The following is a 13,569-nucleotide window of genomic DNA, read 5'->3' on the forward strand; positions in this document are numbered from 1 at the left end:
GTAAAGAATTAATCTGGGCCAGTGCAAGCTTCTGCCCAAGTTAAAGTGAGCCAACAGATCCAAAACTGACTGAACAGTAAGACCTAAAGATAAAATTAAGAAAGGTAGCAAAAGGCAGCCGTGCCCAGTTAATAGTTATATCTTTTCAGAGCTGCCAGCTGAACTCCGGGAAGTCAAGATTTGTAAGCACAATCTCAGTGAGTAATGTTACACTAATATGGTGCAGCATCTAAAGGATGTTTCCTCATCTATTAATTTCCATGTCAATCAGAAATATTTATTGTATTGGCCCAGGTGACTGCTGAGGAAAGCACATTTTCAATCACTGTGAATTGGTTCTTAAGGGTCTTTTGCACAAAGATTTAAGAATCAGTTTTTTGCACAAGCTCTCTTTAAAGTTAATTTCCATCTAGCTTCTCAGATTTGGTGAGCACTGGGAGTCAGCTTGCTTTGCCAGGCAGGGAAAGTCATATTTATTCAATTTTTCTTCCATGAACTTCTAATGAACATTATCCCTGCAAGTGTCTCTAAACCTGTTTTCTTTCCAATCCTCCCCCTTTGCCCTAGTGATAATAAAACCTTCAGCAAGACTACCCATGGATGAATCCACTTTATTTTACTAGCCCATGCTCTCCTTCCAGCTGACAGTCCATACTTTCTTTATACTAGTAGAGGAAGGGGCTGCCTTATCCTGCTACCAATGAACCCTAAAGAAATTACCAAAAGAGCAGATGAAGCCCAGAAGACATCACAGTTTTGTTTCAGATGAGAACCGAGACCAATATATGACACTTTAGATTTGTTTGTATTACACATGAACGCATGTGACGTTCCTGTGAGCTGCTGCTGTGAACTTCTCCTGTCTTATCACAGGGAAATTACATAAATTAGAAAAGTGAAATAGTTTGCTGATGGAACTGCTGAAAGAACAAAGGGCCCTGAATGTTTTTTCTCCTCTGATTTTAGCAATGGTTTAGAACATCCCCAGGATGTAAAGAATTAACTAGATGTCACAAATATTAGACATGTTGCATAGGCCACAGTGTGGTTAAAGACAACAGGATTTAAAAAACCCTCCAAAACATAATATGAGATTTTAGACATAGAAGGGCTTTGCTACCCAAGCAGCTCCTTATCTTCCCATAATTAAATGTTAATATGATACTTAGACAAACATTTTATGAAAGAAAACAAAAACGCTTTACCCATTCTCCAACTAGCAGTTGTTTCTGGACACTTAAGTTCTGTGTTTGGCTTTGGAAAGTTACCTGTGTAAGTAAAACAGCATTTTTTGAATGATGAAGATACAAATAGAAATAGTTATAGGAGAAAACTCTTCTTGGAGTTCCAGATCAACAATTCGGGCAGTTAAGCAGCATTTGGACTCCTATCTTGTGAGCTTGGCTTTTAATTACTTAGCTAATAAGAAACACACGCAGGATATTCAAGTTCCTTTAATGAACACAAGGTCATCATCCCTGATTCTTCAGAAAAATGTGTAGAGAACTTTTCCTTTTTAAATGAATGGTATTAATTTTTATATTAAGGAAAAATCATCAACACCTGCTATAAGTTTTATAATACATATGTAGCCTTTATTCATAGTAGAAAAATACTTTTGTAGCATTATAGAACATTTTTGTCTCCTGTGTGTGTACACACATACCAAAAGACTGTAAAGAACTGCTGCTGCTTTTCCAGCTCTGCTGTACACTGGTTGAGGAGTCTCATTGGAAAAGACCCTCTCTCTTGGTGTCTATGGTGTCAGATTGACAGAGGTCTATGAAATAGCATTGATAATTTGCAAACCTGCTTTAAAAACCAGATTCCGCTTAATACACATTATTCCATGTTTGACTACCAAAGTGTTTGCTTTTTATCTATATGCAATAATCAGCCAACAATACCAAAGAGAAAAGCAGATATTTTTGCAAAATTTCATAATCTCTAACTAAATATATATAAAGTAAGACATCCAGGAATACATCCAGGCATTGAACCAAGGTGGATTTTGCTGCAGTGGTCCCTTGGGTTGCTCCAGATACTCTTTCCCTCTTGAGTTACCCAAACATAAGTGGATTACCACATACCCTCTTTGCTTCCAGAGGACTGTGACAACCTTACTGCATTTAAATGGTGATATATGTATTTACACATATACATACTCTTTTACTCTGTCAAGATATGAACACTTGAATAACTTCAGCACCCAATGCATCCTTTAACACTAAGTTTGATAATTACAACCCCCTATTTGCCATGGGTTAAAAAAATCCCAAACCACTCTAGATTTACCATGGGTAAGAAAAAACATCTCCTAGTAGGTGCTTTAAATCTGCTGCTTAGTTTTATTTTTAGTAGTACACCCTAGTTCATTGCATTACAGGCAACACCACTGCTTTTGATCTAATCCCCCTCACAATCAATAACTGTCTTGGCTTCTGTGAACAGCCTTCGCAATTTGTATCTTTTAAACGAAAAAAATTAAAATTAGCTAAGCCTCTTCAGAAACTGTCCCGTCTGTCTCATCTTCATTGCTTTCTTTCCCATTTCATGAAAGTATTTTCCAATTGGCTCTATGACAACTTGTCTTCCTTCATTGTTTTTTGGGGTTTCTTTGTGGTTTTTTTTTCCCTCCCCTTCCAGTGGCTGGATGACAAGGTCCCCTCCCACTCTTCAGTAATTAGAACAGTGCTTATATGACTTAGGATCAGTAAACTTGTCCCAGTCCAGGCCTGAAGGCAGGTGACCCCTGATCCTGTCTCCTTGCCCCAGCAAGGCTGGTGTTTCTATTTGCCTTCCATGAAAAAGAACTCAAGTGTTGGGGCTGGAGACCCAGGGATGATCTCCAGCCTGGGTCACTGGGAGATTCACCTGCCAGTACAGTCTGTAGCAGCCTCCATTGCTGGCAGTTCCCAAAAACCCTGTGGGACTCGTAGTTCATTGTCTTCCTCCTCAGAAAGAGCAATGCTGACTAACATACCACATTTCAAAGTGTTCATAACTTTCCTTATTATAATCATGCCAGATTCTTTTTGCAGCCAGTTATACTTAAACACCTGCCACCCTGTGGGCAGTGCCTGAACCCTTCTCAATAGGCTGTGCTCACCACCCTCCCATCCCCTGCTTGCAAGGCCAGCCTGAAGCCACTCCGTACAGCTCAAAAAGTTTGTGCAGAGTCCCTTTAAACTCAGGGTAAGTTCTGTCTGGCCTGTCAATTTGTAGCACCCATTTCACAGATTTGATCAAAAACATCTTTTTCTCGAACTTTGACTTGATGTGTACCCTCATGTATTCCCAAAGCCACATGGCTTCTTTGCCAGAGCATAACAAAGTGCCTCCAGATCATGTGGTACTTGCTGACAGTTCATCAACTTGGCTGTAAACACCTTTCATTGTGGCCCTCACCATCCTAAATGCTTTTTTTCCTCTTCAGTTATTCACCAGGCTTAGAAAATTCTGCAGTTCTCTGTGTCATTGACTTTGAGTAATTTATTACGACCAACACTCAGTAACTTGTTTTTTGATCTTGACCTATTAGACTGCAGGATAATATTTTAATTGTATCTAATTAAATCTATTTTTCTCTTTTAGATATCCCTACTACAGTTTAAGGAACGTCTTTTCACCTGTAACAGATTCCTATGAGGATAGTGCAATTACTGTTCCTAATTATCCTGGATTAAAATATTTAAAATAATTTTCTGATTGATACCAGAAATGCTTATACTTTTAAGCAGAATCTCCACCACACAAAGATCTATTGAATCAAGATGTAGATCACTGGTGAGGACTGATAGAGAAATTAGTGTATCTGCAGCTTTAAATGGGATAAAATACTGTTCTATGTGGACCAAAATTCTTTAAAATTATACAGTTTGGTTGTTTTTTGTTTTGTTTTTTTTTTTTTTTTTTTATGAAAAAGTGGCCTAATTATTGACCTCCCTGCCTTGACAGAGCAAGACAATACATTTTTCTAAGTTTAACTGTAAAAGCCCAATGATGTGTAAAATGAGCCTTGAGTAAGATTATTAGATACTATCAGCTTTTCAAAGCGAGTGTGTGACAAGATCTGATAATGCGTTGAGGATCAATGCATCTGTCCTTCTTGCATCTCTGCTCTCCTGGAGAGAAAGCAACTGTCAGACCTAGTGAAGAGATCACAGTTGCTGAGCAACAGTAACAACACAAATATGCTCCTGGCATTGGCTTGGCAGCAGAAAAAAAAATAATCTGTTGAAATAATAATCACTGATAGAAGAGAGAAGGAGCCACATCACACAAACTTAACACTGAAATATTAGCTGCACTTTCTATGAGAAATCCTGCTACAAATACAGTTATCACATGGCAAAGTGTACTCAGAGAGCAAATATCACTGATATGAAAAAACATGGACTAAAGTGTGAGAATAAATGAGGAGAGATTAATTTGAGTTCTGTGAAAGTTATCCACAGAAATTACTACATTATCTAGAAATTATAACATGACCCAATAAAATGCCAGAAAAAAAAAAAATCTTCTAGTAAGTGGATTTGATGTTTTAAATAACCCATAAAAAGATAATAATTTGTATTAGATTACGTAAGGCTTTTTCCTAAAGGATCATTTGCCACTTTGAGTTAAGCACAGTAGATTTAATTTAATCAAGCCACGGGAGGTGGAAACCCTCCGGACTAATAGCTAATTCACATTATTTGTCATCTTGATTTCAGGCAATTGCTTGCCATTTTGTAATTTGTGAATTGCAGGCTGATGAACATGAGCCTCCCAGAGCTTTCCTCTGTGTTGCTTAAATTCAGAAAGTGGAACTTACTGGACAAATCTCCATATGCAAATCAAGAGGGCAAAAATTAAGTGATCCAATGTAACAAAGGAACAAAATGAAATTTATTTCAGTATTATTTGTTTGTCTGTCCTTAACTGCTAAAGCTGAAATGGTTTATTTCAAAAATGAAATCAAGCTCATGGATATTTTTCCATTTCTTTATGTACTTTCACTTCCTGCTTTTTTTCCTTCCCCTTGAAAGGGCTATTTCAACAAGAGCAAGTAAATGTCTATAATTGCACATGAAAATGTTAATATAACAGTTTACACAGTTCAACAGCTTCAAAGATGTTTCAGTGAATGAATTTGTCTAAAAAGATACTTAGAGGCAGGAGGCAAAAACCCAACAAATTGCTACTTCATTGGAAAAATTTTGTAGTGAAACCTTAAATGCAGAAACAAAAAAATAAAGGGGAAGGGAAAAAATAAATCAAAGTGTCATCATCTACCTAATTCAAACCATTTAGGCACTCTGTGCCTAAGCCAAGGATTACCAGTGATACAATCTCCTTCAGTATGCTGTGCCTAAAGAAAGCATCCCTCTTATTAAAAAGAAAAGAAAATGTTTAAAGCCGAATAATTCAGGCTTGCATAAATCTTTAATAGGAGCTACCCTTCCAGGATTGGCTGCACTTTCTTTTCTCTGCCCAAGGGAAACACAATATGCCTTAGAAAAGAATAATAGTAACTCCATCTTGTGTGTTATATGATATCTTCCAGTAATCCAGAGGATTTTGCCTTTGTCTGTCATAAACAAAAGGCCACCCATACATAATGCGTCCAGGCTCTTTCAGGCTCCTCACCTTAGCAGGTGACACTCAGGAGATGGATGGGGAATACTTAGCCCACCAGTTGCTGCAGGCAACTTCACTCTCATGGCAATTTAGAAATGGATAAAGCGACCCAAGAGAAAAGCACAGATTCTCCCTGTGTAAGAACAAAGCATTAGTTTCACCCTGCAGTTGTCCTGATTTTCCAGAGATCTTTTAAAAAGTTATGCTACTGGTCTAAATAGGCATGATTTCATGATGTTGTTTTATCTTGAGTGGGTTTTTTGTTTTTTTTTTTTTTTTTCTACTGATAAAGAAAATTTGGTTTTAAAAAATGTTCCTTGCTACAAATCATCTGTAAAAACTAGAGAATGAAAGAATATTTAGATGGAAGTTTAAAGCCTCAAGATTGGCACTTAACATTTAACCCCTAGCAACATATAATAAAAGCCTATTCTCTTACTGCAAAGAAAATACCTGAGATGCTCAACAAACTATCCTAACAGTCCATTCAGGAATGTAGCAAGAAATGTCGTGAAATCTAACAAAGCATCAGTGTCCAAAATAAGCAGAACAATAAAGAAAGAGGGGGCTATATTTTTTGAATGGGTGAGGATGGCAACAGGAGGAACAGAGCAGCCCCTAGATGTGTCACCCTGCTGGAGTTTGGCCAGGAACCATCTTTGCAAACCCAAGGTTTTTCAGCCAGGAAACCAAAGTGCTCCTTGGGAAACAGGGAGTTTCAGTAGTGCTAGGGCAGGCGTGGTCTGCTGGCAGAGCACAGGGGCAAGCAGGGGCACTGTTTCTGCAATGGACAGGACCTGCTAGGCAAGGATGCTCTCAGACAAGTCTCCACACTACAGGGGCATGGGTGGCCAGATTATAGAATAAAGGAGTTCCTGAGAATATTTTAAATCAATTTGTGTACATATACTAAGTAGTAATTGGTGTGAAATGAGGCTTCATGGGTCTTTGTTGATTAGCATTGAATGGCCTGTTAAATTTTTAGTGATGGGCACTGGCTATCAGATGGCAGCTACAGAAATTGAGGCCTGTCACCCTCAGCAGCTTCAGGGCAAGTACAAACGGGCATTAATTGGTTTTTCAGGCCAATGACAAGATAAAGGTTTAGCACAAGTAGTGCTTATAACCTGCGACAATAAATAATTTTGCTACTTGACTGAGGGTGGATGGATTCTGTCTCATTTGACAAAAACATGAAGAAAAGTGATATCATACTGCAAACTCCAAAGGCTACCATAAGCTAAGTTACTAACAGCTTCTAATATTTCTGGGAGAAAATGAGTATCAGAATCCAGTTTTGTTTAGTTTAAAAGTATTAATAATGCCACTAAACCCACACCACTAACAAGCTTGGATTGGACTACGTATAGCTCACATATTGCTCATAGAATTATATTTAAGCATATACTCTTCCCACAGCATACAAATTTCTCCTGTATCCTGATCTACTATAAAGACATACTTCATGCAAACATCTCTCAGGATAGAAAAGAGGAACAAAAATCCCAGGTATTTAGCATGTCAAAATGCTCAGTGCTACTGTAAGGATACTTATAAAAGCATCACCACCCTACAGCCACAGGCAGCAAGTGTGCAGTGAAGTCTGTCCTGCTGCACCAACCCATTTCCCCCATATTCTGCCCATACCCTTACACTGCAGCCTCTGCCAAACATCATGCTCCTGCCCTTACTCAGACTTCTGCACTAAAAAGTATCTGGCACACCCTGAGCTGCAGCTGGTGGAGGGAATACAGTGAGGCAATGGTATGTGTGCAAATGCAGTTACAGAGCTGACTTTGTTCCATGGCAGTCCTTGAGCTTTAATGTAATCAAAATTGTGCCAGCAGCCTTACTGGGCAAATATGTTACTGAGTGAGTTCTATGAAACAGACACCCAGAGCTGACCTTTACATCAGCTCCAAGGTGAGTGTCCAAGGAGCCAGCTTTGTATTGTTGCATACAGGAGGTTTATGCTGAACACAGAGATTTCAGGAGCATAAATAGGGCCACAATGGCTACCTGCCTATGAGAATTCCCAAGAAGATGTGGAATTCACAGCTATCAGCATCCTCTTCTGCCTGATATACTGCACTAGGTTTCTAGTCCATTATAGTCCTATTAGGCACCAGTGTGACTAGATTAGTCACACTGAAATATTGCACTATTCAATACTTACTTTTCCAAAAGAAAGTACAAATGTAAATTGATTTGATGTTCATAATGCTTGGAATACCAAGTTCTGCATGGTTTGGGCTAATTCTATGAAAGAATTGAAGTATCACAGAATTAACTATGGCCTATTACTACTTGTTTAATGCCCATGTTCTTCATCCTCAAGAAGGGCCCATAACTCAAGTCAGGCTTATAGAATATCTAAACAATCCCTGTGCCATGTATTGCTTCTTTAAAGAATTGGTTTCGATACCAGCAATGAAGTGATTGCACTGGGTGGTACTGGCAGCTCTTGCAGGGAACCAAATACATTTCTGTGCCAAAGGCAGAGTTAGCACTACTAAATCAGCAGGAACATTTGCAGAACTTGACCTGTCCTCCTACTCTCTTCTTTTCCTTCCCAAGTCACATGATGGGGCACTACTTTGGATAAGAGGAACCCACTTGTGAGCTAATTAAAAGTATAAAAGTCCTGTAAGTGGTTTCACATGAATCAAGAAAGTGAGCAGTCTCCAAAGTACCTGCCTTTTATGATTACACAGCTCAGGATTAATCTCAAAGTCAGCTGAGTTCTATATCAGAGAGCACAATTTTATTAGAATGTGAAAAGCAGTTCCTTAGAATAAAAAAAAAAAAAAATCTTACCCCTTGGGTAGAAGAAACCTCAGAATCAATTAACCTGCAGTTTTCTATACTTGAACAATACTAACCCAACTCTGTCAGAAATCTTTCAGTTGCCCAACCCTCTGATCTGTTCTTCTGAATTGCCCAAGTCCATGCCCTGATAATCCAACCCAATGTAACCAAAGACTGACACTGCCTTGTGAGCAGACCTGCTGCCCTGTTTGCTGTGTGCTGTTTGGCAGCTAACTCTTCACCTAAGACACACACTATTGCTTTTGTTCCCTGATCGATTGACTGAACCTTTTATAAACAGGAGTAGGGAACTCAAGATTGTCTTGCAAAGGTTCATGGCATGAACTCTTGCATACATCCAGGAATGTGCCACTCCACACAGACTTTCTTGCAAACACAAACACATAAATGCTTACAGAAAATGTTACTGAGGTGAGTTCATCACTTGCTATTTTTCTGCACTATTTGCCTTGTTCTTGTATCAACTCCCATTTGTCACAAGAAACCTAGGAGGCACTGCAAGCATTTCAAGGCCAACATGCACAGTGCTGGTTATGTATCAGGACAGCCACAGACATTACCAGAATACAGCATTTTTCTTACTTTTATAAAACCATTGTGGTATTTATCAAGAAAGCAAATATAGTTCATCACATATTAAAAAGGATTCTAAGATCAAAAATAATAAGGCTGTTTATGATGCTTACTGTTCTTTTTTTCACCCTTCTCCATTAATTCCCAAGTTTCACTGATGGCTTGTCCTAGATTTCAGGGATCAGCAAGTTTAGCCTAGGCACATTACCAGGTGCAGGGTGTGAACTCCTTCATGAAGAAGCTAAGATTTTCCTTATTGTGATATAGTTACCTAGCAGCCAGACTAGGATAGTAGACCCCACTACACCTAAAGCAGCATTACTACCCCGCTGTAAATATTCTCACCCTCTTCTTGTGCTGTGTTTTGTGGTTCAGCCCTCTCAAAGCCATGCCATAAGGACAGTGACCTTCCTTAGGAAGCTGTTTTAGGAGGGTCAGTTGTCTTTCTCCTGGCACGGAAAGAAGTTACAGTATGGGACTGCAGTACATGTCAGCATCCTCTTTCTTCATGAGAAGCATTTTTTTCATGGAACTGAAAAAATTCTGTTTTGATTCATGTCAGGATCCTCACACACCTCTGGTTCCTCAGCAAATTTACCATCACTTAAACACCACACAACACTGTTTTCCATGTTTCTCCACTGCAAGGACCAATTCCTTTACACAGTTTATCTGCATCCACAAACATTATCAGAATTTACCCTCCTATTTTAAGAAACAATTATTCTTTTGATATTTAGCATCTTAGAAATTCCCATTTTGCTAACACTGGGAAAAAAAACCAAGACAAAATATTGGCCATTCAAGCTAAAACCAAAGCCAAATCCATTCTGAATCAGTCAATGTTTTATTTACTGAGCAAGAGAAACTGTTTAATAAGAAAACAATTTCTTTAATCTATTTGCAAAACTCAGATAATCCATGACAGTCAGATATCTCAATAAAATTTAAGCCAGTCATTTTGAAACCACGTAGAGGCAACATATGTATGAGATGTTGTTAAACACTTTGGTTTATCACATGTGATGAAAGTTTTACTTGCCATTAATCATTTTATGTGCCTAAGTACCACTTTCCATTATCCACTCGGTACTTCTCAAAATTTCAGTACTCAAACCTGTCTATGGACTTTTTTTTCAGTTCTTTTTTATCCAATAATATTAGATGTTCCTTTACTCCACCCAAGGGTAGGTCCCATTCCAGAAGAATATTCTCGTTGCTGTAAAACCGCAGTTTTTAATTTCTGTGTCAACAGTGTTTATTTTAAAGCTTACACCACTATTTCTAGCACTCTGTTGCCTGTGATCTAGTTAGGCACAATTACTCTATAAAAACCTTTAAAAGCTTTTCTTAGCTACATATTGCTTCTACACCCAGCACCAGCATGCCTGTAACAGAATTGTCTGAGTAACAGGAATTGTCCTCGCCCTCTTTGTAACACCACAGAATTGTGTACTCAATTAAGTTGGAAAAGACATTTGATCGCAGAGTCCAACCTGTGACCAAAAACCACCTTGTCAACCATACCATGACATCAAATGCCACATCCAGTCTTTCCTTAAACACCTTGGGAAAGGTGACCACTAAATCCCTGTCTAACCATCCTTTCTGTGAAATTCCTCTTTAATATCCAACCTGAACCTTCCCTGGTACAGCCTGAGGCCATTTCCTTTCTTCTTTTATTTGCATTTCTTTCCAGAGCCCTAGGGTAGTTGGAGTCTGTCCTCTACACAGCCCTGCAATTCCTGCTGCACACCTGAACTGAAGGTAGTCTGTCAGTTTTGCTGCAGCTTGGGTTTGCCAGCAGGCTTGCAATGTCCAGCAACAATTATTTCCCTGGTAGCTCAGCTATAATTTTATGGTCTCTCTAGTCTGCCAGAGTTTATTTTTTGGTGTAGATCAGACCAGGATATTTCAAAAGAAAGAACAGACTGGGAACAGAACTGGGATTAGGATCCTATGGAACTTCTAATAAGGTCAGCAAATTTTTGATTCCTTAGGGGATGAAATAATTTTCATCCTAGCTGAAACCAAAATATTATGTCCTTCACATTTTTAGATTTTTTTTTTAATATCAAGTGCAGAATTTTTCACATTCCTCTTGCTATTTAATCTTTAAATTTCTTCTACTTAACCATAAAATTGTTTCATAACAAGAAATTCCACTACTTGCTATGCTTTTTTACTCCCGCTCCTTTAGCAGATGCTAACCCATAGACACACTAAATCACGTGGGGACACCAGCAGAAAACTTGGAGTTTGGATCCAGGGAAGAGATTTAACTATTGATTTGTCACACAACTTTTTGTAGGCTTTCCCTTACCTCTGTACCCTTTTCTAATTGACCTCTCAAGAAGCTGCAAATACCCATGTTCAACACACAGCCAAAACACCAGAGTGTTGTGCATCAGCTGACACAAATGAGGCAAACTTGTCTCCAAACTTTTAAAAGGTTTAGTTCCCCACAAAAAACCTTGAGTTGCTATTCTGAATGTAACACAAAACCAGGAGAGGCTGTATGTAGAGCACAAGCAATGTTTGTTTGCCTTGGATGAAAGAGCTAATGCTACAGTATTATCCCTTGCAAAGTGTTTTTCAACATACTTTTTTCCCATCTATAAATCTTCCATAAATCATTGCTGTGATTCATTATACACCTATTAGTTATTTATAACAATAAATTCACAGATTAACATGAGCAGTTTTGGGGCTATGAAATATTAAAACCATTTAACAGTTGTATGGCACAAGGAATAAGAGTGCGCTTGTTTGTCCCATAATTGAAAATTAAATGAGGAAATTACAAGCCTGAGAGCGAGCAACACTCCAAATTTTATGTTTTGGGAATCATTTCAACAAATAATTTTGCACCCCAGATAGATGCAAACAAGCCCCATGCTCAGAAGTTAATGCCTGCATTGAGAAACTGGATACTTTTTAGATGTTCATAACACTTGGTTGTACTGAATGCTTCCAAGGTTTTCTATATTTAATAAGAAGGCTAAAAAATTGTTTTCCTGGACTGCAAGGACCAGGCTGATATTCAACAGGAACCACTACAGACACTACCATGTGCAGCAAGAAGCAGAGTTACAAGTGGAGCAATCCAAAGCCCAGAGAGTACCTGTGATAGCAGGAAACACACTGGGTAAGGCAGCACCAATTTGGCAGCTCCCCTGGGGCAGAGCCACAATAAGAGCTGGGTTCGAGCACTTTGCCAGAAGAAACTCACCCCACAGCAGAGGAAGTGTTTGGGGCAGGCTACAGGGAAGCACTCCTGGGGTGGGGGAGTAGTTCTTGCTGAAACAAAAGCCAAGCAGAAACACTGTAGCTGGGCCAGAAAGCACCTCTCTGCAGAGGAAAAACCCAGACCAGGTACAGGGACACCAGGATACATTTCTCACCACAGCCTCCCCTGTCTTCTGAGAACAAGACTCCAAAGACACTCACCAGCAGCTGCAGCCCTCCTGGCTGGGTCAGGCATATTCCCACAGACTTCACACCATTCAGGACTTGGCACATCCACTCAGAATTCAGTTAACTCCTTTTTACATTGCATCCCCTTCATAGAGGATTCTTTATAAGCACCTTCAAGTTTTAAATCCCACCACAGAAGCATTTTCCAGGGAAGCAGCATCTCCAGCCACCCTGAAGCAGCAGAAGTCATTTTAAAGAGGCAACCACCCCCTCTCCTTCCCCCACAGGGCAGCTGCCCTAATGCAATAGACAGCAGCTGCCACCAGGAAGTCTGATTGCATAAACCAGTCCCTCTTTACTTGTTCTTTAAAAGGCTTCAGGTGATGCTTCAGGTAAGCCTTATGCTCTTAATGAACTGCAATTCCGATCAGTGTTTGCTGTTTTGGGTTAGCTGGTGCTAGTCAGCACTAAGCAAAGAGAAAACACAATGGTAATGAAGTAACAGTTGGAAGAATTCTGACTGTTGGAAAAAATTCCCTTTGCTTACAGCAGGGAAAAAACTCTTCTGGATTTTTGGTCAGTTTTTTTTCCTGCTTTATATAATTCATACACCTCTATGCCAAGTTAGTACTGCTGTTTTGGATGTGATCAGCCCAGAACCATGTCAGCACAGTGGTGATGCTCCCATACTCTCCCACACATGCTAATCGAGAGAAAAAGCCTGTTTCCAGACTGTGCATCCTCTGGAACCCATCTTCACTTTCAGCCTGCAGCCAAGAACCCAGCTGGAAAAAATTCTAGCCTCAACACCAGGACAAGGAAAAATGTGTTTCTAAATGCACCTCTGAGGCACAGACTCAAGTCATCTACAAAGCCAACAGGCGTTTCCCCAGATGATACTTTTCATATGCTACCTTCAGGTTAAAACCATAACACCACTACAGCCTGGCCTTGACTGGAGCTCTCCAGCTCAGCCAGACAAGCAGCGGGCAACCTTTCAACTACATGGTTTCACATTGCCAAATGCAGTACTAAGGCTGGGAACTCAAAGACACCAGGGCAGACTCTGGTCATACCAGGCGTAGACTTGTATTTTGTCTGACTTCAGCTGGAGTTATTCCACTCTTT

General features: G+C 39.5%; 1 protein-coding gene across 2 annotated transcripts in view; it reads right to left on the reverse strand.

Annotated features, from left to right (window-relative positions):
- The window catches only part of FAM241A (family with sequence similarity 241 member A), a 272,688-nt gene extending 259,119 nt beyond the window's left edge, over window positions 1–13,569 (reverse strand). For both annotated transcript variants that reach the window (XM_085578970.1, XM_085578968.1), the window contains exon 1: window positions 12,475–13,569. In XM_085578970.1, coding sequence (XP_085435096.1) covers window positions 12,475–12,546 — 72 coding nt within the window. In that variant the 5' untranslated portion in view covers window positions 12,547–13,569. The remainder of the gene's footprint in view (window positions 1–12,474) is intronic.

The sequence above is a fragment of the Lonchura striata genome, chromosome 4, assembly GCF_050655825.1.
Source record: "Lonchura striata isolate lonStrDom1 chromosome 4, ASM5065582v1, whole genome shotgun sequence".
Classification (NCBI taxonomy): Eukaryota; Metazoa; Chordata; class Aves; order Passeriformes; family Estrildidae; genus Lonchura; species Lonchura striata.